General features: G+C 44.0%; 1 protein-coding gene across 2 annotated transcripts in view; it reads right to left on the reverse strand.

Moving 5' to 3' along the window:
• The window catches only part of PLTP (phospholipid transfer protein), a 160,746-nt gene that overhangs the window by 34,976 nt on the left and 102,540 nt on the right, over nt 1-23,230 (reverse strand). For both annotated transcript variants that reach the window (XM_069243516.1, XM_069243517.1), the window contains exons 7-12: nt 20,854-20,917; nt 20,456-20,547; nt 18,600-18,776; nt 13,081-13,140; nt 4,807-4,971; nt 3,298-3,365 (exon numbers count right to left, since the gene is read on the reverse strand). In XM_069243516.1, the coding sequence (XP_069099617.1) occupies nt 3,298-3,365; nt 4,807-4,971; nt 13,081-13,140; nt 18,600-18,776; nt 20,456-20,547; nt 20,854-20,917 (626 nt within the window). The remainder of the gene's footprint in view (nt 1-3,297; nt 3,366-4,806; nt 4,972-13,080; nt 13,141-18,599; nt 18,777-20,455; nt 20,548-20,853; nt 20,918-23,230) is intronic.

Below are 23,230 nucleotides of genomic sequence, written 5' to 3' on the forward strand. Positions count from 1 at the left end.
GATCGGACCGCCACTACTGCGGCGGTCTGACGGACACCCCGAGTCTGGCAGTCTCAAGGCAGCCAGACTCGGAATGAGCACCTCAGTCACTGTTGCACTACAACTGGACAACCAAATTACTTCCTTTGAAATATTGACTATCAAAAGGTAGCTAGGTTGCCAGTCAAGGCTTACTCCACCATTTGTGCCTGGTTCAGAACTCCGATACTGCATGAAATGGAAACAGCATGGTTTAAATCCAACTTGCAGGCATAGCTATAGCTTAAAATGGGTCTTTAATTAGTTAAAGAAATATAGGACAGTTAAAATGAAGAGCAACTATAAAGTTCTAGCATCATGATGGGTCAAGATATTACCCCAAGCACTTCTTTAGTGCAAATGCGGTAAGGGTCTTTTATTCAAATAACATGGCTATGTTAGGATAGTGGATCTTGTGAAGTGCACTTGAAACCGCCAGCAGTTCATTGTTGCTAAAATTGCCTATCAGGTCACTGCTGTAACTGCAACTTATAAAAACATCACTACAATAGGGATTGCAGAGTCCTAAGCTGTTTCCTACAGAAGAGATTACGTCAATAGGTCAGGCTCCCATAGGCAGTTCAGTCCAAAACTAAACAGGCGTACGGGGAAAAAGTGAATCACAGAACAAACTTCACTTGTTCTTTGAAGGGCAGGCAACAGCTAGCCATTACTGTACCTGAGTGGGTCAAGAGATGGACAGTGGGAAGACCAGCTGATATGAAATGAAGGACCCTTCTCATAAAAGGCCTGGTGAACAACGGTAATGGCCTCAAGGCAGCTGTAGCCTATCATTAAGGGCATAGGAGCCCACCCTTCCACCTTGTTTCGAGTGTCTGTCAAGCTAAGCAAAGCTCAGCATGGCAGACACTTTTCATGGTATGGTCAAGCAGACAGGCACCTTGCATGTGCTAAATGTGCAGACACCTGGCTGTCTGAATTGAAATTTGCTGAGCTGAAGATTTCACAGCCTGGGCGGCATGACCTCCTCAGTCCGGCAATGGCCTCTGTGAATGTCCCCCTCATAACAAGGGGGGTGCTTAATGATAGATGAATGAATGAAAGAATGGATGGATGATTTTAAGCCCTGAGGTGCCCGGGGCTAGGTGTCCATCAGTGACACTATCCCACTCTGTGATGAAATAAGAAATCTCCTCTTCTTGGCAGATTTTGACAAAGGGCAAATGCAACAGGATCGTCCTTCCAAAACAATAGTGCATGTGTCGCCAAACAGTCGTTCACGAGCTACCAGTCGCTTCCAGACACCTTCAGAGTAGCTCCCATCCTTGAATTCATTTTTAAATAAGCACAGGGAGACATTTTTCTTTTTAAGTTTAGGGAAGGCATCAGGGTGAAGATAGCAGGGCCTAATAATGAGCAGTACTCAGATTTATGGGCCAGGTTATGGCACAGAGATGAAAAACTGAAGTATTTAACTCTTAAATAAAAAATAAAAAGTTCCCTTCACAATTAACTCTTCATTTTAATTTTCTCCCATTTCTATCAAAGTGTCACATTTACAAGCAGTAGGCATTTTGCTTCCAGTAGCCAGTAGACACTGTGCCATATTTACCACTGAAAAATAGCCATTTTTTTAAATGGAAGTAATTTAAAGTGAAGAAAACTTTTTCTTTGAGACACAAAGTCTTAATGTCTTTCTCCACTTTCAACTAATCCAATTAAGTCTTAAGGTTTTATGAAGCATGTTTGTTCACTTTTAAAATTCCTCCCATTTAAACAAATGTTCTGTTCTTTTATAAAAATTGTACCATGTCTACAGGCCACTGGGAGAAAGATGCTTGGTGTTTGTAAATGTGAAACTTGGAAAAGAGAGGAAATGTAAATGATGAGTTTTAAGGAATCCATATAAACAAAGTTAACTGTTCAGTTAGAATTTCTCAACACAGTGCCATATTTGTAAGTGAAAAATACAGCCATTATTTTCAGTGGGAGAAATTTAAAGTGCAGCACAATGTTCAACATTCTGAACTTTTTTGCAGAAAAATGTCTGCACTTCAATTTCTCCCATTTAAAAAAAAGTGGTTGTATGTTCGTGTTATACATGTAACAATGTCATATATGGCAAAAGGTATGTCCTGTGCCACAAGTATAGCCCATTCATACACACACATGTTCATGCATCCCCAAAGACTGCTTTCCCACTGACACACATGGCAGCTCTATCATAGTGGCACTAATCAAAGTATTTCGTTCAAACCATAGTATGTGGCCCTATGGACATTAGGCTTAAGGTCAATTAGGCTGGGCGCAGGGCATCTGGTAACAACATATGAGTTGCTTAGCCTTCAGTGGCTCATGATGATTTTCACTGATTAGAGGTAGCTCTCACTACAGAAAAGGTTGGAGTCCCCTGAAATAGAGGCTACAGGAAATAATAGATGCTTCCATCCCGCAGAGATCACTGCTGAGGCCGGGGTGCGTACATGTGTATAAATGTTTGTGTAATTTTAGCATGCATGCTGTGAATGGGTGTGTGTGTATGTGTGCATATGTGCTGGATGTATGTGTGGGAGTGTATGTGCCCACTCCACCCCTGCTGTACACTATTGTCTCCCACTGTTTTAAAGATGAATCTGTGCTCCAATGGAAGCCAAAGCCAGGCTCCTATACCGGGGTGATATCCTCTCTTTGGCTGTATTGATGGTCATACTGTCTTATTTTGAATAATTTGCAAACAGCATAGTATGTTGGTTTGCATTGGAGGATCATGCATTATGCTATGAATATGAAAGTGGTTAGATGGAAGACCACAATTATCCACTATTTAGTAGAATAAACTGGTTTGTTCGGGGGAAAAGGGTCAGGTTCGCGTAAGGAAGAAAATTGCCTTCTGTTGGGGAACAGTCGTTTCATTCTGAAAATGAAAAGTATGATTTGTCTTTAGGATGATTTCTGTGCAGAAAAATTGGGTATTTTTTACAGATACCACAGGGCTTTTTGTAACATTGCTTCGTAGGGGGGGAAGCAGAGACTGGTTTGGGTGGGTGGAGCAGATGCTGGTTGTGATCATAGAAAGGCAGCCAGATCAGGTTGGTGGAAGAGGATAAGTGTTATTGAAGGACTTCAGTCTAGCTTTTATTGAGTAGAGAACCAATGTAAAGTTTGCTTTTAGTTTGAATCATGGGTTTTATTTGGAAAGAAAATGGCACACTTGTAATAAGTAAACTAACCTTTATCAACCTCAAGTCAGGTTTACTATTTGCCCAAAAAAGTACACATTTGAGAATGTGATGGGTTATTTGGTGATTCCTTTCTTACCTTCTAATATCAAATACAACTCGCAGGACTTTTCCTTTAAGCGTCACCTTGGCATTAAGTCGCATTTCCTGTGGAGGAGATATTGTGGAAAGTGAATGTACTGTTAAAAAAAGTAGAATTCTTTCTTGTGGGTACACCTGTTCCATTAATATCTGCTTCCAGTCCGACTCCTGCTTATCATCTTCCATTTCTGCACCTGCTGTCTGTGACTCACCTTTTGTGTACTAAGACTTCTAAAACATCTTGATTATCTGTCCAAGCAACTGCTACTAGAGCCCAAAGAAGCAAAAGCATCATGTTGATTTCTTGTCCACAGGACAATAAACAAAATAACTGCTATTCTTTTTATCAAGTCACACCACAACAAGACTAGGAAGTGGCCCATGCTAGAAAGTGGTGTCTAGGAAGAGGGCCATGCTACAGAGAGGTGACTAGGAAGTGGGCCTTGCTAGAGATAGATGACATGGCCATGCTAGAGAGACGTGACTAGGAAGTGGGTCACGATAGAGAGAGGTGACTAGGAAGAGGGCCTTGCTAGAGAAAGATGACAGGGCCATGCTAGAGAGAGGTGACTAGGAAGTAGGCCATGCTAGATAGAGGTGATGACGAAGTGGACTATGCTAGACAGAAGTGACTGGGAAGTGGGCCATGCTGGAGAGAGGTCCTAGGAAGTGGGTCATGCTAGAGAGAGGTCACTCGGAAGTGGTCTATGCCAGATAGATGGAACTAGGAAAAGGGCCACACTATAGACAGGAGACAATGGCATGGGCCATGCTAGAGAGAGGTGACTAGGAAGTGGCCATGATACCACGAGGTGACTAGGAAGTGGGCCATGCTAGAGGGAGATGACTAGGAAGTGGGCCATGCTAGCAAGAGGTACCTAGGAAGTTGGCTAAGCTAGAGAGCCATGACTACGAAATGGGCCATGCTAGCAAGAGGTGACCCAGGGGATGGTATAAAAAATGGTGACAAACAGTACAGGCAGTGCCAGAGATCATTGTATACAAGACAGCTGCAATAAAGAATTTAGGTAGATTTTGATAACAGTCCTCGCACTTGACTGCTGACTTAAAAGAAGGACTAGAGATGTATCACATAGGGGCTTCAAAGACAGAAACTAGAGTAAGACTGTTTCTAGGTAAGGGCTGAAGGCCATGTAGGTAGCGGTACATAGTTTAAGGCCATGTGGAGAGATTTGCACACCTGAATAAAGGAAAATGCTGTGAAGCAAACCTAGGAACAATGGAATTAGGCGGGCCTTAGAATTGTAAGGGAAATGTCCATCCGCCCAACGTTAGGTAGGGAAAATTTCAAAGTCAAGCTGGACTTTGAATTAATCTCAACATTTGAGAGCCCTGGGGACAATGCTTCTTTATAGACTGAATCCTAGGGGACACATTACTTAGAACATGGCACACAAACATTACTCTCTGTTTGAAGCCGAAAGCCAGGTATGTGTCTTCCAGTGCTTCCCCATGAATAGATTGTGAGAGACTTTGAACTCCTTACCATGGTCATGCTGGACAGTTGCACAGGTGGTAATTCGCTGGGCACCAGGTAGATATTCAGTGAAGAAGAGACGGTCACTGTAGTACCTGACGGTTTGATAGTGAAGCGAGGTGGTGCTGATACCTGAAGAGTGAGTTGCATTGGGGCCTCGACAACAGCAGGATTCTGCGTGCAAGCAAGAAACGAGACAAGCTTGGTGAGCAGCTCAGGATCAACAATCGGGGTTTTCAGTCAGAAACACAGAGTACTCATGCAAGAGACAGTGGTACAAATGTAGAGTCAAGAAGTGATGCAGCAAATACTGACTGATCTAATGTATTGTGTTTGGATGGAAAATGGGGAACCAGATGGTGTTTGAAAGAGAAGACAGATGATGCGAGGTAAGTAATTTGCAATTACAGTACTCTGTTTTCTGAGGAAATGAAGAGCTAGCAACATATGAAAGCAGTGATGAGGAGATGACAGCACTTACAAACTCTTAAGGGAGTTCTAGGCAAAATAAGAAAACAGTGATGGAGAATAGGGTAAAGGTTATGCAGTGCGCGACAGTCCATGCAAACGGAGTAAACAGAAGTTAGGAATTTAGCTAGTGTGTGGGATGGTGATAGCTCTCTACAATATATATTAGTATATATATATGGAAAATGTCACTTACCCAGTGTACATCTGTTCGTGGCATGAGTCGCTGCAGATTCACATGATGTGCATTATCCTGCCATCTAGTGTAGGGCTCAGAGTATTACAAGTTGTTTTTCTTCTAATAAGTCTTTTCGAGCCACGAGACTGAGGGACTCCTCCCTTTCGGCTCCATTGCGCATGGGCGTCGACTCCATCTTAGATTGTTTTCCCCGCAGAGGGTGAGGTAGGAGTTGTGTATATAGTAAAAGTGCCCATGCAATGGAGTGAGTATGTGTGTACATAATGTGTATAAAAAATAGTATATATATTTACAAATTTACAAATGTACACGTTTCATCAACTTATAACGGCTACAGGCTCCCGGGGAGGCGGGAGGGCGCATGTGAATCTGCAGCATCTCATGCCACGAACAGATGTACACTGGGTAAGTGACATTTTCCGTTCGATGGCATGTGTAGCTGCAGATACACATGCTGTGCATAGACTAGTAAGCAGTTATCTCCCCAAAAGCGGTGGCTTAGCCTGTAGGAGTTGAAGTAGTCTGAAATAATGTTCGTAATACAGCCTGTCCTACTGTGGCTTGTTGTTAACACATCTACACAGTAAAGTTTTGTGAATGTATGAGGCGTAGACCATGTGGCTGCCTTACAGATTTCTGTCATAGGTATATTTCCTAGAAAGGCCATTGTGGCGCCTTTCTTCCTAGTGGAGTGCGCCTTTGGCGTAATAGGTAGATCTCTTTTTGCTTTAATATAGCAGGTCTGAATACATTTCACTATCCATCTGGCAATGCCTTGTTTGGATATTGAATTTCCTGCATGAGGTTTTTGGAAGGCTACAACCAATTGTTTTGTCTTGCGAAATTTTTTTGTTCTATCAATGTAATAAATTAGTGCTCTTTTGAGGTCTAACGTATATAAGGCTCATTCGGCTACTGAGTCTGGTTGTGGAAAAAAGATAGGGAGTTCCACTGTTTGTTTTAGGTGGAACGGTGATATAACTTTTGGTAAGAATTTGGGATTTGTACGGAGAACCACTTTATGTTTATGTATTTGTATAAAGGGTTCTTGTATGGTAAATGCTTGTATTTCACTTACTCTTCTAAGAGATGTGATAGCTATTAGGAAGGCTACTTTCCAGGTTAAGTACTGCATCTCACAGGAGTGCATGGGTTCAAATGGTGGACCGATGAGTCGTGTCAATACAATATTGAGGTTCCACGAGGAGACTGGTGGTGTTCTCGGGGGTATTATTCTTTTTAAACTCTTCATAAATGCTTTCATGACTGGGATTCTAAAAAGTGATGTTGAATGTGTAATCTGCAGATAGGCAGATATTGCTGTGAGATGTATTTTGATAGAAGAAAATGGTAGTTTTGATTTTTGTAAGTGTAATAAATAGCTTACAATGTTTTTTGCAGAAGCATGTAATGGTTGAATTTGATTATTATGGCAGTAATAAACAAATCTTTTCCATTTGTTTGCGTAACAATGTCTTGTAGTAGGTTTTCTAGCTTGCTTAATGACCTCCATACATTCTTGTGTAAGGTCTAAGGGGGTTATTACAACTTTGGAGGAGGTGTTAATCCATCCCAAAAGTGACAGTAAAGTGACGGATATACCACCAGCCGTATTACGACTTCTATAGGATATAATGGACTCCTAATACGGCTGGTGGTATATCCGTCACTTTACCGTCACTTTTGGGACGGATTAACACCTCCTCCAAAGTTGTAATAACCCCCTAAATGTCCAAACTCTAAGACTTCAGGAGCCAGATTGAGCGATGCTGGATTCGGGTGTCTGATCTGCTGTTTGTGTTGAGTTAACAGATCTGGTGTGTTTGGGAGTTTGATATGAGGTACTACTGACAGGTCCAGTAGTGTTGTATACCATGGTTGGCGAGCCCAGGTTGGTGCTATTAGTATTAGTTTGAGTTTGTTTTGACTCAATTTGTTTACCAGATAAGGAAGGAGTGGGAGAGGGGGAAAAGCGTAGGCAAATATCCCTGACCAACTCATCCATAATGCATTGCCTTTGGACTGAGGGTGTGGATACCTGGACGCGAAGTTTTGGCATTTTGCGTTTTCTTTTGTTGCGAATAAGTCTATTTCTCGTGTTCCCCAGCGTAGAAAGTAAGTTTGTAGTATCTGGGGATGAATTTCCCATTCATGTGTCTGTTGGTGATCTCGACTGAGATTGTCGGCCAACTGGTTTTGAATCCCTGGGATGTACTGTGCTATTAGGCGAATGTGATTGTGAATCGCCCAATGCCAAATCTTTTGTGCTAAGAGACAGTTGTGATGAGTGTGTCCCCCCTTGTTTGTTTAAGTAATAAATTGTTGTCATGTTGTCTGTTTTGACAAGAATGTGTTTGTGGACTATTAGTGGCTGAAATGCTTTCAATGCTAGAAGCACTGCTAATAGCTCTAAATGATTTATATGCAGTTGCCTTTGTTGAACGTCCCTGTATACTGTGCTGGTTGAGGTGTGCTCCCCACCCTATCATGGAAGCATCTGTTGTGATCACGTGTTGAGGCACTGGGTCTTGGAATGGCCGCCCTTTGTTTAAATTTATAGGATTCCACCATTGAAGCGAGAAGTGTGTTTGGCGGTCTATCAACACTAGATCTTGAAGTTGACCCTGTGCTTGCATCCATTGTGTTGCTAGGCACTGTTGTAAGGGCTGCATGTGTAGTCTTGCGTTTGGGACAATGGCTATGCATGAAGACATCATGCCTAGGAGTTTCATTACAAACCTCACTTGATAGTGTTGGTTTGGGTACATGTTTAGTATTACATTTTGGAAGGCTTATACCCTTTGTGGACTTGGAGTGGCAATCCCCTTTTGTGTGTTGATTGTTGCTCCTAAGTATTGTTGTATTTGACAAGGTTGTAGATGTGATTTTTGGTAGTTTATAGAGAACCCTAGTTTGTGAAGGGTTTCTATGATGTATTTTGTGTGTAGAAGACACTGTTGCTGAGTGCTGGTTTTTATTAACCAATCGTCTAAGTAAGGGAATACGTGCATGTGCTGTCTCCTGATGTGAGCGGCTACTACTGCAAGGCATTTTGTGAATACTCTTGGGGCTGTTGTTATGCCGAATGGTAACACTTTGAATTAGTAATGCACGCCTTGGATTACAAACCTCAAGTATTTCCTGTGGGAAGGATGTATGGGTATGTGGAAATAGGCATCCTTGAGATCTAATGTTGACATGTAGTCCTGTTGTTTTAGCAATGGAATCACGTCTTGAAGTGTCACCATGTGAAAGTGATCTGATTTGATGTAAAGATTCAGTGTTCTGAGGTCTAATATGGGTCTCAGTGTTTTATCCTTTTTTGGAATTAGGAAATACAGGGAGTAAACACCTGTTCCTTTTTGATGGTTAGGTACTAGTTCTATTGCTTCTTTTTGTAACAATGCTTGGACTTCTAGTTGTAACAGGTCTAAGTGTTGTTTGGACATATTGGGGGTCATTACGACCTTGGTGCGGTAACCGCTGTGCGGCCGCCAATGCGGCCGCACTCCTGCGGCCCCAATTACGACATCCCGCTGGGCCGGCGGGGATGAGGCCGCAACATAGGAGCCGGCTCCTAATGGAGCCGGCGGTGTTGCGGCCGTGCGACGGGTGCAATAGCACCCGTCGCGCTTTTCACTGTCTGCTATGCAGACAGTGAAAAGCTGGCCGGGGCCCTGTTAGGGGGCCCCTGCACTGCCCATGCCAGTGGCATGGGCAGTGCAGGGCCCCCCGGGGGCCCCAGGACACCCCTTACCGCCAGCCTCTTCCTGGCGGTGCAAACCGCCAGAAACAGGCTGGCGGTAGGGGTGTCATAATCCCCAGGGCAGCGCTGCTTGCAGCGCTGCCCTGGCGGATTATCACTGCCGGGGCTAAAACGGTGGGAAACCGCCGACCCCTGCGGTGCTACCGCAGCGCTACCGCCGCAGTCGTAATAAGGGCCTCCGTACCGCCAGCCTGTTAGCAGTACGACGCTACATTACCCCTGGCGGTCGGAAGGTCGTAATGACCCCCATTGTGGGCTCTTGGAGGCACATCTAGTGGCAAATGTAGGAATTCTATGCAATAACCATGTTGGATATTGGCTAGGACCCACGCGTCCGTAGTTATGTGTTCCCAGTTGTGGTAATAATCTGTAAGTCTCCCCCCCACTGGTGTTGTGTGGTGGGGGCTTGTGACATTGAAGTCACTGTTTGGTTTGTAGGGTTTTTGGGCTCTGGAATTTCCCTCTTGTTTTAGGGAAATGTCCACCCCTATATTGTCCTCCAAAACCTCCTCTCTGATACTGGCCCTGATATGTGGGTCTGACTTGTGAGGTGGAAGGTTTTGTGGTTTGGGCACGAAACCCCCCTCTAAAGTGCGGCTTCCTAAAAGTGCCTCTGCTGTGTGGGGAGTAGAGCGCACCCATGGCTTTGGCCGTATCCATGTCTTTTTTCAGTTTTTCTATTGCCGTATCCACCTCCAGCCCAAATAATTGTTGTTCATTGAAAGGCATATTCAGCACAGCCTGCTGAATTTCTGGCTTGAATCCGGAGGTCCGTAGCCATGCGTGTCTCCGAATGGTTACTGCTGTGTTTACTGTCCTGGCCGCCATGTCTGCTGAGTCCATGGCCGACCTTATTTGGTTGTTGGAGATGGTTTGGCCCTCCTCAAAAACCTGTTGGGCACGTTTCTGGAACTCTTTGGGAAGGTGTTGAATGAGATGTTGCATTTCATCCCAATGTGCCCTGTCGTATCGTGCCAGTAGAGCTTGAGAATTGGCAATTCGCCATTGATTGGCTGCCTGTGCTGCCACCCTCTTGCCTGCTGCATCGAATTTCTGACTTTCTTTGTCGGGCGGTGGTACGTCTCCAGAAGTTTGTGAGTTTGCCCTTTTCCGGGCTACTCCTACTACCACCGAATCAGGAGTTAACTGTTGTGTGATATATACAGGGTTAGTAGGGGAGGTTTATATTTCTTCTCCACCCTAGGCGTGATGTCTCTGCCTTTTACTGGGTCCTGAAACACCTGTTTGGCGTGTTTTAACATGCCTGGCAGCATTGGCAAGCTTTGGTATTGGCTGTGGGTAGATGACAGGGTGTTGAACAAAAAGTCGTCCTCTATGGGCTCTGCATGCAATGCTATATTATGGAATGTAGCTGCCCTTGAAACCACCTGCATGTATGCAGTACTGTCCTCAGGTGATGACGGCCTTGCCGGGTAGCATCCAGGACTATTGTCTGAGACCGGTGCATCATACAAACCCCATGCATCCGGGTCATCTTGACTCATCCCTGTGTGTGTTGGTGACTGCATCATTGGGGGTGTTGCTACCGGGGACAGATGTGGCGAATGTGCTGGCGATTGCTGTGGCGAAAACCGTGGTGGTGTCTTTTCTTTAGCCACTTTCGCTTTTGGCTGCATTTCCGCCTCTTGGAATGCGAGCTTGCGCTTCATCTTTATTGGAGGAAGAGTTCTGATTCTCCCGTGTCTTTTTGTATATGTAGCCTCCTCTGGGTATGGTCTGGCTCTCCCATGCCCAGTTCTTGTTCAAATCTGTGACCTTGTAATTGTGTTGAAAGGCCTTGTTCCTCTGTATAGGAGCTTTGTTTCGGCTCCGAGGCCGCATGTTTTTCGACAGTCTTTTTCGGCTCCGAGGAAACCTTTTTGACTTTCGGGGTGCCGAACTCTCGGTGCCGAGTCTGGTCGGAGCCGGTATCTCGACCGGTGTCGGATGTCTTCGGCTGCTGGGAGGCCTTTTTCGGTGCCGATGTTTGGTCACCGTGTTTTCGGGTTAAGCCATGGCCTGTTGGCGGTGGCGTCCCCTTGGCCTTCATTATTTTGGTGTGAGTTTTTACCAGGCTGGTTTACTCACGGTTTGTTGCGTCTTCGGCTGCTCACTCTCGGACTCGTCCGAGTCCGAATCTCGAATGAAGAATCTCTCCTCTTCTTCGACGTCGATGTGCCCGACCGGTGTCGACGCCATCTGGAGTCTTTGAGCTCTTCGATCCCGCAGTGTTTTCTTGGATTGAAATGCCCGACAGTCCTCGCAAGTAGCCTCTTTGTGTTCGGGAGACAAACACAGATTACAGACCAAGTGTTGGTCTGTATAAGGATACTTTGCGTGGCAGTTGGGGCAGAAGCGGAAGGGGGTCCGGTCCATGAGGTTTGAAGATGGACGCGGTCGGGCCGACCAGGCCCCGCCGAGGAGTGGAAGCCCCGAAGGGCCGCCGGACCGCTTCTTTCTTCGGTGTCGATGTGCTAGCACTAACCCGGTACCGAGCGCAAACAATACTGTCGAATTGTCCGATAGCTAACTAACTTTTCCGAACCGAAATACGGAGCGAAGAGGAACACGTCCGAACCCGATGGAGGAAAGAAAACAATCTAAGATGGAGTCAACGCCCATGCGCAATGGAGCCGAAAGGGAGGAGTCCCTCGGTCTCGTGACTCGAAAAGACTTCTTAGAAGAAAAACAACTTGTAACACTCCGAGCCCAACACTAGATGGCAGGATAATGCACAGCATGTGTATTTGCAGCTACACATGCCATCGAACATATATATATATATATGTATATATATATATATATACATAGGTTCAACAGTAATTGGAAGCGCTATATGGGAAAGGAAGTGTAGCTCTGTTTGATTTCAGGAAGAGGTGATGAGATGTGAGCAGTAACAGGATGAGGTTATGCGAGGTGATGTAGAGCTGATGGAGGCCTTAGCAGCAATGCAAGAGGTGATGCTCAGACAATTTATGGAAGAGATACTGGAGTTCTAGACAGTGTATGAAAGAGATGTTTTAGCCCTAGGCCCTGTGTGTAAGAGGTGGAGGTTCTCTGAATAATGTACGGAAGAGGTCATGGAGCTATGAGCTACATAAGGAAGAGGTCATGGATCTCTGAACAGAGACATGAGGTAATAGTGAGCTATGTGACCGAGCAGAGCTCCGGTCACTATTTGGTTGCAATGATGGCAGCCCTGACAGCACATTGAACAGGTAATGCAGAGACAATGTATGGAATTTTTATTGGAGCTGGTATTAGTGTATGGAAGAGGAGGTGATGCTCTGAGTAGTGTATTGAAAAGGTGATGGAACACTGGACAGTTTAAGGAGGAGGGTAAGGACAGCTCTAGAGAGTGCCTGCCAAATACAAGGAGAGCCGAACATTGTACTGAAGAGGTGATGGAGAGTTCCAGACGCAGTGTAATGGAGAGGTGATGCAACTCTGGTCATTATATGAAAGAGGAGATGCACTACATGTGCACAGACGATGGGGTAGAACACCGGACATAACATTTAAGAGGTAATGGTGATCCGGATGAAATATAGAATACGTGATAGAGCTCTGGGAAAGGTAGGGAAATGGAGTTGGAGAGTTCTACACTGTGTATGTAAAATATGATGAGCAGGACATCATATTGTAAGGAGAAGTTGATGGTGAATGCTGGACAGTGGACTGGAAGAGGATAGCAATGAAGAGCTGAACATTTACTGGATGAGAATATGAGGCTCTGGACTGTGTGGATGAGGTGGAGGGCAAGCTGGATACTAACTGAAAGAGGTGACAGTATATTAGCCATTGAAAAAGGGGAACCTCCTAGTTCTATTGTGTGTTAATATTTTCTCACCAGCAGCATGATACTCCCAAAGTATGTGGTCCTCAGCAGCACTTCTAGATCCTTTGGCATCTGTATAATTGGGAAAATATGGTATAACATTTGTGATCTTCTGTTGGAATTTGCTATTGTATTTCTGTATTTTTCGTAGAACCATGACCCCAATAAGAAAAATCTTTGGTATTGGTGTTATTCTCATTGCATCAAGGAACGGTTTACCTGATATCACCACAATATTACTTCCCACAGTTCTACAACTCTTGTGCCTGCACTGAGGTTATTGTTCAGTGTCAATGAACTCCATAAAGTAGACAAAAAGTGTTTCTCACACCAGGTATCAAGCAGTGGTGTGTCAATCTGATAAGGCAATCAATTGCAAGGTTTTCATATACTCATGTGTAACATTACTTCAGTATTGCTTCATGGTACATGCTGAAGTGTGCTATGGTAAATCTTACCCTTGTGATTTGTGTATTCACTAAGCTTTTCCGGGTTCGTTGCCCAGAGATTTACTCCATGAGTGTTTCCAGGGGAAAATTTTGGTCAATTGAAGAAAAGGGTGTATTTGCACACATGAAATTACATTCCTCATGCTGAATTGTGCAACAGTATTGCCCCACCTCTTATCCTAAACTTGACCATGTTTACAACCCTTATCATAACACAAATTTCAGCCATAACACTTTCTGATTGATGTTACGTTTCTACTTTTAAAAAAGCTGAAAAATTACATTGTGTCAGTTGTAGGAAAGTACTTACTTTTTGCCTGATGTCAGTGTTTTTTGACCTTGTTTACTGGAATCCTGCTAACCAGGACCCCAGTAACTGTGCTCTCTCCCTTTGTATTTGGTTGTCCCTAACTTTTTACACCCCAAAATTGGCATATTGGTGCCCCCATATAAGTCCCTAATATATGGTTCCCAGGTACCCAGGGCATTGGGGCACCAGAGGTTCCGTATGGGGCACCAGAGGTTCCGCATGGGCTGCAGCATGTATTATGCCACCCATGGGAGCCCATGCAAAATGTGTCTGCAGGCCTGCCATTGCAGCCTGCGTGAAAAAGTGCATGCACCCTTCCACTACAGGTCGCTGCACCAGGTCACTGTAAGTCACCCCTATGGCAGGCCCTCCTAGCCAAGAGGGCAGGGTGTAAGTACCTGTGTGAGAGGGCACCCCTGCATGAGTAGAGGTGCCTCCACGAACTCCAGCTCCATTTTCCTGGACTTCGTGAGTACGTGGAAGCCATTTTAGATGTGTACTGGACATAGGTCACTACCTATGATCTGCCACATAATGGTAACTCTGAACCTAGGCATGTTTGGTATCGACATGTTGGAATCATACCCCAATACTGATGCCAGTATTGGTTGTATGATTCCATGCACTCTGGTGGCTCCTTAGAGGACCCCCAGCTTTAGTCCTACCAGTTTGCGTGTTTTCCCAGGAAGCCTGCGCTGATGCCATCCTACAGACGAGTTTCTGGCCTCCTGCTGCTTGTACAGCTCAAGCCCAGGAAGGCAGAACAAAGGATTTTCTTTGGGAAATGGAGGCAACACCCTCTCCCTTTGGAAATAGGTGTTACATGGCTTGGGAAGGGTAGCCTTCACAAGCCACTGGTATGCTTTGAAGGGCACATCTGGTGCCTTCCTTGTATAAACCACTCTGCACCGGTTCAGGGACCTCCAGTCCCTGCTCTGGCACGAAACTAAACAATGGAAAGGGGAGTTACCACTCCCTTGTCCATCACCACCCTAGGGGTGGTGCCCAGAGCTCCTCCAGGTGTCCACTTGATTCTGCCATCTTGAATCCAAGATGGGCAGAGGCCTCTGGGAGCATCTGAGTGGCCAGGTCAGGCAGGTGACGTCACAGGCCCCTCCTGATAGGTGGTCACCTTGCTAGGTGACCAATTCTCCTTCCAGGGCTATTTAGGGTCTACCTCTTGAGTGGGTCTTCAGATTCATCATACAAGATTCCAGCAGGACTCCTCTGCAATGTTTACTTTGACTTCTGGCCACTGGAACCGCACCTGGACTTCACAGGAACCTACAATCTGCAGCTCCAGTGAAGACTTCGCTCTGCAACATTCTTTCTCCGGCTCCTCCCAGCAACTGCAACATTTCCCCAGCTGTGCATCCTCTGAGGGCGGCACGTCTTCAGTCTGCACCAAGCAGCAAGAAGGAATCTCCCTTGGAGTGAAGGAGTCAGTCCCCTGCAGCCACAGGCACCAACTGCAATGACGACCGGTTGCGCGGGTCCTCTCTCCTGCAACTCTTCGTGGATCCTGCAACACAAGTGGTGTTCTTGAGTGGTCGCCTTGTTCCCCTCTACCAGCTGTCCAACTTTGGAGGTGGTGAGTCTTTGCCTCTCCTTGCAGGACAGTGCCCCTGTGCACCATGACTCTTGTTGGCTCTTCTTCCAAGGGATCTTCAGGGTCCGTGTAGCCCCAGCCTCCAGCAGTCTTCCGTGCAATGCGTGGTCTCCAGCCTAACGCTCCAACGATATGGGACTCCTTTCCAGGTGTGCTGATTGGGCCTCACTGCGACTTCTGTGCCTGCTGCCTGTGAGTTGCCTGTGGGGGCTACATCCACAACTTATTGCTCTCCTGGCTGCTGGGGGATGCCTGGGACTCCCTTCCTTGGGTTGTGTCCCCTTGGACCATCCTTGTCCCCAGCAGCTCTGTAACATCTCTTCTGCAACTCCTGCCTCTGCTAAGGCTTGTTGGTGGGTTTTGCACACCACTGATGGACTGCAACTCTTCTTCCGGCATGGGGCATCGACTGCATCACTTCTGGAACTCTTCCTCTGCTCCTGTGCTGCATAGCCGACTCCTGGTCTTCACCGTCGGCCTGGTCCTGCATCACCAGAAGGGTGGGTAGTAGCTCCTGACCCAACCAGACACTCCAACTGGTACTGGACTTGGTCCCCTTCACTTGCAGGTCCTCTTCTGTCTGGATCCATCGTCTCTTTCTTGCAGTCTTGCTTTGGTCTTGCACAGTCCTTTTACAAAGTTTCTCTGTGGGTTTTGCAAAAAAAACAGGTACTTACCTCTTCTCTCCTGGTTGTTGGGGGCACTCTTACTTACCTTCTGGGGTTCATAGTTCTTCCATCTCTCCCCTATTGATTCCACTTACCTGAGTGGGGGTCCATCATTCGCATTTCTTTTTTAGTATATGGGTTGGGCTCCCCCTTGGGTCACTGTTGTGTATTGTTTTCTATTCCTTTCTATGCTCATTCCTGACAACTAAGGTGTATATAACAGTGGGTTTACTCACCTGCTAATAGAGTATTGCCTATATAGTATTTTAGTATTTGTGTCACTAAAGTAAAGTACCTTTATTTTTGTAACACTGTGTGGTTCTTTCATGTGTGTAAGTGCTGTGTGAATATAAGTGGTATTGCATGAGCTTTGCATGTCTCCTAGATAAGTCTTGGCTGCTCATGTACAGCTACCTCCAGAGAGCCTGCTTTCATAGACACTGACTACACCTCAATAATAGGGGATACCTGGACCTGGTATAGGGTGATAACGCCATAGGTGCTCAGCACACACCAGGCCAACTTCCTACATCGGTAGTCTTTATTTCCTTCTTCATTATTACCAACTATATTTCCTATCACATTTCTTCACTTTGGATGCTTCCTTATGGCACTTCAACAGTATTGGCATTATTCTGCATAATACCCATCATTATAAAGGGTACATGAACAAAGACCCTGGTCTTGCTTGAAGCAAATGTCTGGCTCTGGCTCAGTGTGAGTTCCTTTTTGAATGACAGGCATCAGTGTGACAGGGCAGTCCCACTTTCTCAATTCCCAGTTTCATTAGGAAAGAACATCAAGCAGCACCCAGCTAAATTAAGAGGTTTTTTAATTTTTCTTACAGTATTAGAGAATTAAACATCAACATGTGTTTTTTATCTTTCCAGTCAAAGCAGAGCATCAAATTGTAAATAGTCAGATAGTAAGTAGTCAACTACGAGCACAAATAGAAGAGCTTGTGTTTTGCAATCCAGTTCTAGACCTACCTAAAGCACTAAATAACCCCTCATCAATATTGGAGGGAAGATAGTATGAGTGCTCAATGACAACTAATCAGCAGCCGCAACCTGACTAGACCTCTCAGTTGCATAAGTCAAGACCATTTCATCTTTGCCCATAGCCTTGAAAAATACATGGGGTTTAAGGGATCTGCCCTCGCTTGGATGAAGCCATTCCTCCATAATCATGCTTGGCAAATAACACTGGTGATTACATCAGACACAAAGGCCTTCCTTGTGGGTCACTAAGAATCTTCTCTATCCCTGCGGCTCTTATGTCCATATGTAAGTATATCTGTTGTTGGATGCTATCAAGAATTCTCAGATACCATCCCAAAGCTCTACAGACGCCACAATAATCATGACCTGTTGAGACAAAGACAGTTAAAACAGGACAGACAGCCCTGCACGCCTTGCTTCTTTTCAGGAGTGGATGAGGAGAAGTGACCTATCCCTAAACAACTTAAAAATTGAAATTTTGCTCTTCAGCAAACTCAAGGCCACAGATGTATCTTTCCAATGTACTCACTCACTGGGCAAGCATGTACTCCTGTAGGCAAAGTAAGGAATTTAGGAGTCATCTCTGACTATGAACTTTCATGTATTCCGCATGGGAAGGATGTGACTTAGAGTGCACACTTCCGCTTCATATGCTCAGCAAAGTAACACTTGTGCTCAGCTTTTATTACCAAGTGGACCTTGTTTGTGTATTAAAATTATCACACCATGATTACTGCAATAGTGAATACACAGAACTCCAAAAGAACCACCCATGTCAATCGCAAATAGCGACACCCACCAGGCAGCAAGGCAAGTATCAGGATTTAAAAAGTAGGATTACATCAATGTGACCCTTCATAATATACCCAAACTTCCTGTCAAAGAGAGAGTGATCTTCGAGATGCTTTGCATTATTCGAACAGTATGCTGGTCTCGAGGTCCGGAATATCTAACTAAACTATTCATTAACTGTAAGCCCTCTCACATCCCGTGATCGAATCTGAGTCTTAAATAGACAACACAACGAAAAAATAAATGAACCAATGTTGCCAGTTTCACATAATATTGTGGCAAACAGCCTCCCAAAGATTCATTCAGAGTGCTGGCATCTCATTTGTCATCCCAGAGAGCACCTGAGGCTTCACGCTGTTGGCAGATAGAAGTATCAACAGAATTCAGTGCTAATGTATCGTACTACCAAAATATAATGCACTCTGGGGTTTCAGAGCACTAACATATCATAGTGTCAACGTGCAGTGTCCCCTCAGGATGTACAGCCTGACATCTCTTGGTATCCAGGAATAGAGTCATTGGAGGCTGACATCACATAGTGAAAGGTCACAGGGCTTCCTATCGCCCTGGAGTCTTAGCATCTTGAAGGATGATTTAGACCTCCTCAGCGTGCAATAGTTTTATAATATTAGGGCACATAGACATTTGTAAGCTGCATTGTACATCCTTTACCTGGCCTGTGTCCCATCCCAGCTTACTCACCCTCTCACCAGAGATGTCAAGTCGCAGCACTCCAGCTTTGTAATAGGAGTACATCGCAGAATCAAAAAAGTATTCAGACAGCGCCACATATACCATCCTCTCGTCTTCTTTTATCACTGGGTAGACAGCCTGGTTGGGGATGGTGTCATTCTCATTGAGGCGATCGAAGAACATTCCCTGGGAGCAGAATATGAGATGCGGTCAGGCACCATCAGGAACAGATGCAAAATAAAACGAGAACTAGAACAGAGTGCTCAGTAAAAGGCAGGAGTTAAGTATCATGTGAGATGGCAGTGTGCAGAATGAGAAGTGCTAAATGCACTTAGGTGCTAAAAATCTCTGAGATCTTTACAAGATCTCATAAGATCTCATATGATATTGTATGAGATCTCATAAGATCTCACAAGATTTAAATAAGTGCTAAATACCTCTGAGATCTTTACAAGGAATACAGCTTGAACCTGGTAATCTGGTTACGTGTTCAGACTAGCAGTATAGATGACTGGTTCAAATAAATAAGAATAGATCAAACTTAATAGACACAGGCAACTTGTCCTCTGATTCTTAAATCAACTTGCCACTTAAAATGTGGTCAAATCTGTGTGGTGAAATCTGTGTCAAAAGGTCTTCTATAGCATTTGGTTAAAGACCCGCACTACTGTGTCCCCAACTCCATGAAGCAGCTGCATGTCCCTAATTATATGGGTTGAGTCTGCCTCGAACAACCTGATGCCGCCTGCCTCTAAGTATAAGCAGAAACTGGTCCTCCATGACCAGGAATAGTCTGACAACAATGTGCTGGAGTAGCCTGTACCTAACAACCAAGAGAAGCCTGTCCTTAAGAAAACCCAATATACCTATAAAAATCAACAGCAACATGTCTTTAATAGTGTAGAGCATCTTGTCTAGGCCTTGAAAAATCATAAAACTGTTACAAGACCTGCAGCCCTGGTGACTTAAATATTCTACTCAACCTTATTATAATGCTCTTGACCCATAAACTGGTTTCAAATTATGTGATCCTAGGCAAATAACTTAGTTCACTAAGCCACCATTGTCTTCTTTATCACATATGAGGGCGCCTTTAAATATTCTAGTTCAGCATGTCTGCTGTACAAAAATCACTTTTGTTTGATTTAATACACTAAAAGTTTGTTTCATATATAATAACAATTTAGCCATATATAGGATACGCATGACCGCTGACTTGCCTCTTAGTTTATTAACCACATTGCCATCAGGGCAGGAATGTTTTTCAAATCATGTTTAAAATCTGTCACTTTAATAAATACATGCATGAAGCAGGAAGTGGTAGCATACTTATTTGCAGTCTGCAGATTTTCCATTGAAATGGCCCCAACATTTCTCACTGACGTGGTTTTACTGATAAAACTTTACAGTGTATAATGTTTGGAGGTCAAGTTTCAACAAGTGTTTGTCATTTGCACATCACCAATTAAAGTGTTCTGATTTGTATTGCTCCTATTACATTTTTGTTTGCATCACGCATCTGAATTACAATTCGTATTTCCTGATATATTTTTAAATACGTGTACTATTTATTTAGAAGCTGTTTAAATGTTGTGTGTTAGGGAAAAACTGACATCTTACAGTATTTTGTTTCACAACGATGCAAATAAATTGCTCAATTTGATAAAGTCTGACTTGCCATAGCAAGTGGGCGAGTAGATTTTTAGAGGCCTGTTGCCAATTATGTCCCGAGATAATCAGTCCCTCCTGACCTTAAAAAAACTGTCTCACGGAACCAGTAACCTACCCCTTCTGACCCGGAACTCTATGGTCAAATTACTCTTATCCTCAACATACTCTTTCCCTGGAGATTCCCAAGATCTTACCTTGAAATCCATCTCCAGACTATCTTTAGTCACAACAGGGTCGTTCAGGAGCGAGTAATCAATTCCAATGTAATCATCCACAGGATTCCTCACTGTTCAAAAAAAGAGATTCTCAATAAATTGCTCCTACATCTGGGGAAGAAGGCAAGTCTATGACAAATCACAGAGGTCCACCAAAGAAAGAGTAATCTTCACCATTCCCTAAACCATGGCATTAACAGATGGTGATTCAATAGGACTCTTACACACTTATGACAATATTATGTCTAGAAGGAATTAATACTATTTTGCAGCAAAGACTCTATGGTCAGTATAGAGCTTGAGGACTGAGGCTAGGACAAGTTCATGGATTCTAATGCAAAAGCTAGTAGTAAGTCTGAATGGCGAGAAAGACTTACCCGGCACAGTGTCCAGCAGAGAGTTCAGCAGGACCATTCCAGCATGGTTGAGCACGGGACAGATCTGCAATGAAAATACAATGGCAAGAATCTATGTTACAGCAGATCATAAGGAAAACGAGCAGTAGCTGAATACTGAGAACTGACACAGCACTGTCTCACAGCAAGTTTTGTGTATTTCAAGTACGATATCATTGTGATTTGCCCAGAATCACAGGATGTTGAGCTGAGACTCGAGCCTGGTTCCTCCAGCTCTGAAGTCAGCTGCTCAGGCCGTTATGCCACAACTTCTTCTTTAGGTATACAAGGCAATACAGTTGGACCAGAAAGTACATCATCACAGCAAGTCCATGCCTGTTCTGTTGCTCATTCATCATTGCCGTTCTACAAGAAATCAGTTCATGCAGATGCAGGGATTTGTGCATTGCTCCAGCTTTCTGATTTCTTAGTGAATAGCAGTGGTGGTAGCAGCTCTGTAGTTATAGAGTTACCAGAGATAGGAATTCCTCGGATATTTGCCCCTTTTGCTCTCATTTGATGCATCTCAACCAAACTTTCCAGACCTATTCTTCCTTCTACATTGGCAGATGATCAAATGTTTTGCAGCAATTTGATCAAAGAGACGCAAAGAAAAAAAAAGGCAGTCCCAAAACAAGTTTTGACCAATGCATTTTTCATAGACTTTTTGTATCGGATGAAGCAGCCGAACAGCCAGTCAGATTTGGGTGAAATCTGGCAGGATTATACATTATGGTGTGCAGATGACCCAATTTGGGGTTTAGAGGTTGTTGTTGCAGTAGTTTCACAGTAATTTCTCAAATCTACAGTGCTACATGCCAATGACAATGCACTATATCATTGGCTAATGACTGCCTTTACTAAGTCAAAGGCAGCCATGTTGTTTTTATTGCAATTTGTCTGTGTTCTGGGCTAGAGCGTAAAATACAGGTAAATAGTAGGTTTTATCATTTCCCCCCACTTAATATTATTTAATTACTGTGGTAACAGGTAGGAGAAAATAATCATAATATTTAATACTTTTTAACAAAATATTACAGAGTACTGTACCGCGGTACTGCCTTGGGAGTACCACGATACAAAAAAAATATATATATGTTACAAAAATAAGAAAAACACTGTAATACACTGGAGTGCACTATATTAATAAAACATGGTGTATTTTCTAACTTGTACATATTTCAAAAACAATTTACGGTGTAGCACGCAAATTGTGCAAATATACAGCACAAGTTAGTAAAAATAGACAAAAAACGTAAATTTGTTAAAAACAAAGAGGTACTTGCTAAATACGAGTGTACTACACCATCAACTTTTTAAAAATATATAGGGAAAATATAAATTATTGTTTATGCCTATTATCACTTTAATAAAGTGGTAATAGGAAGGGAAAAAGAAGAAAACCTACTAGTTACTTATATCTATGACGTTAACCCAAAATACAGCCAAACTGTGGGAAAAATGATACAATGCCTTCCCACTGGCATATACCACATTATACCACAAAAGTAAAGCTGTATACTATGGCATGATGCATCACTAACACCCAGATTAATTATTGTATTGTGTTACCCTTGAGTCACACATGGTTTCCTATGGCCAGTGCAATACTTAGAAGAGATTTACAAAGCAACGTTAGGCCACCATGCATGGCCCTGCATTAGTTTGTAAATATGTATTAACACAAGGCGACGAAAATAGCTGTCTTGCAGTACTTTTCACACCATATTCTACATACTTACCTAATTTAATCTACATCCATACGCCACTCCATTACACATCACTCCACTCTGCATCACTCTACTGTACTCTATTCCACTGTATGACACTCCACTGCACACCACTGCACTCTGCAGTGCTACACTCTATGCCACTCCACTGTAAGCCACTACAGTATATGCTATTCCACACTATGCCACTATAAAGTGTGTGGCTGCACTCTACGCCACTCCACTGAAACACCTCCACTGTATGCCACTTCAATGTATGGTATAACACTCTACCACAATCCATTGTATGTCAGAACAGAGCACACCACTCTACTCTATGCCACTTCACAGTATAAAACTCCACTCTATGCCACTCCACTCTTCGCTATCACATTGTATGCAACTCCACTGTATGGTAATCCACTCTATGCTGCTCCACTGTATGCTCTCCACTGCACGCTTCTCCAGTATACGTTATTCCACTCCGTGCCACTCTGTAGGAAGCTGGGTATCTATGTAGTGTACCAATGTAAGGGGACATTATTCAGATAGTCCAGGCAACCCTTACTGGTTTTAAAGGTGTTACAGTAATACTCCCAAATGCTCTCTTTTGAGGTAGTGTCGGAGAGCAGTTTAGGCTTATCAGAGGG

The sequence above is a fragment of the Pleurodeles waltl genome, chromosome 7 (assembly GCF_031143425.1).
Source record: "Pleurodeles waltl isolate 20211129_DDA chromosome 7, aPleWal1.hap1.20221129, whole genome shotgun sequence".
Taxonomy (NCBI): Eukaryota; Metazoa; Chordata; class Amphibia; order Caudata; family Salamandridae; genus Pleurodeles; species Pleurodeles waltl.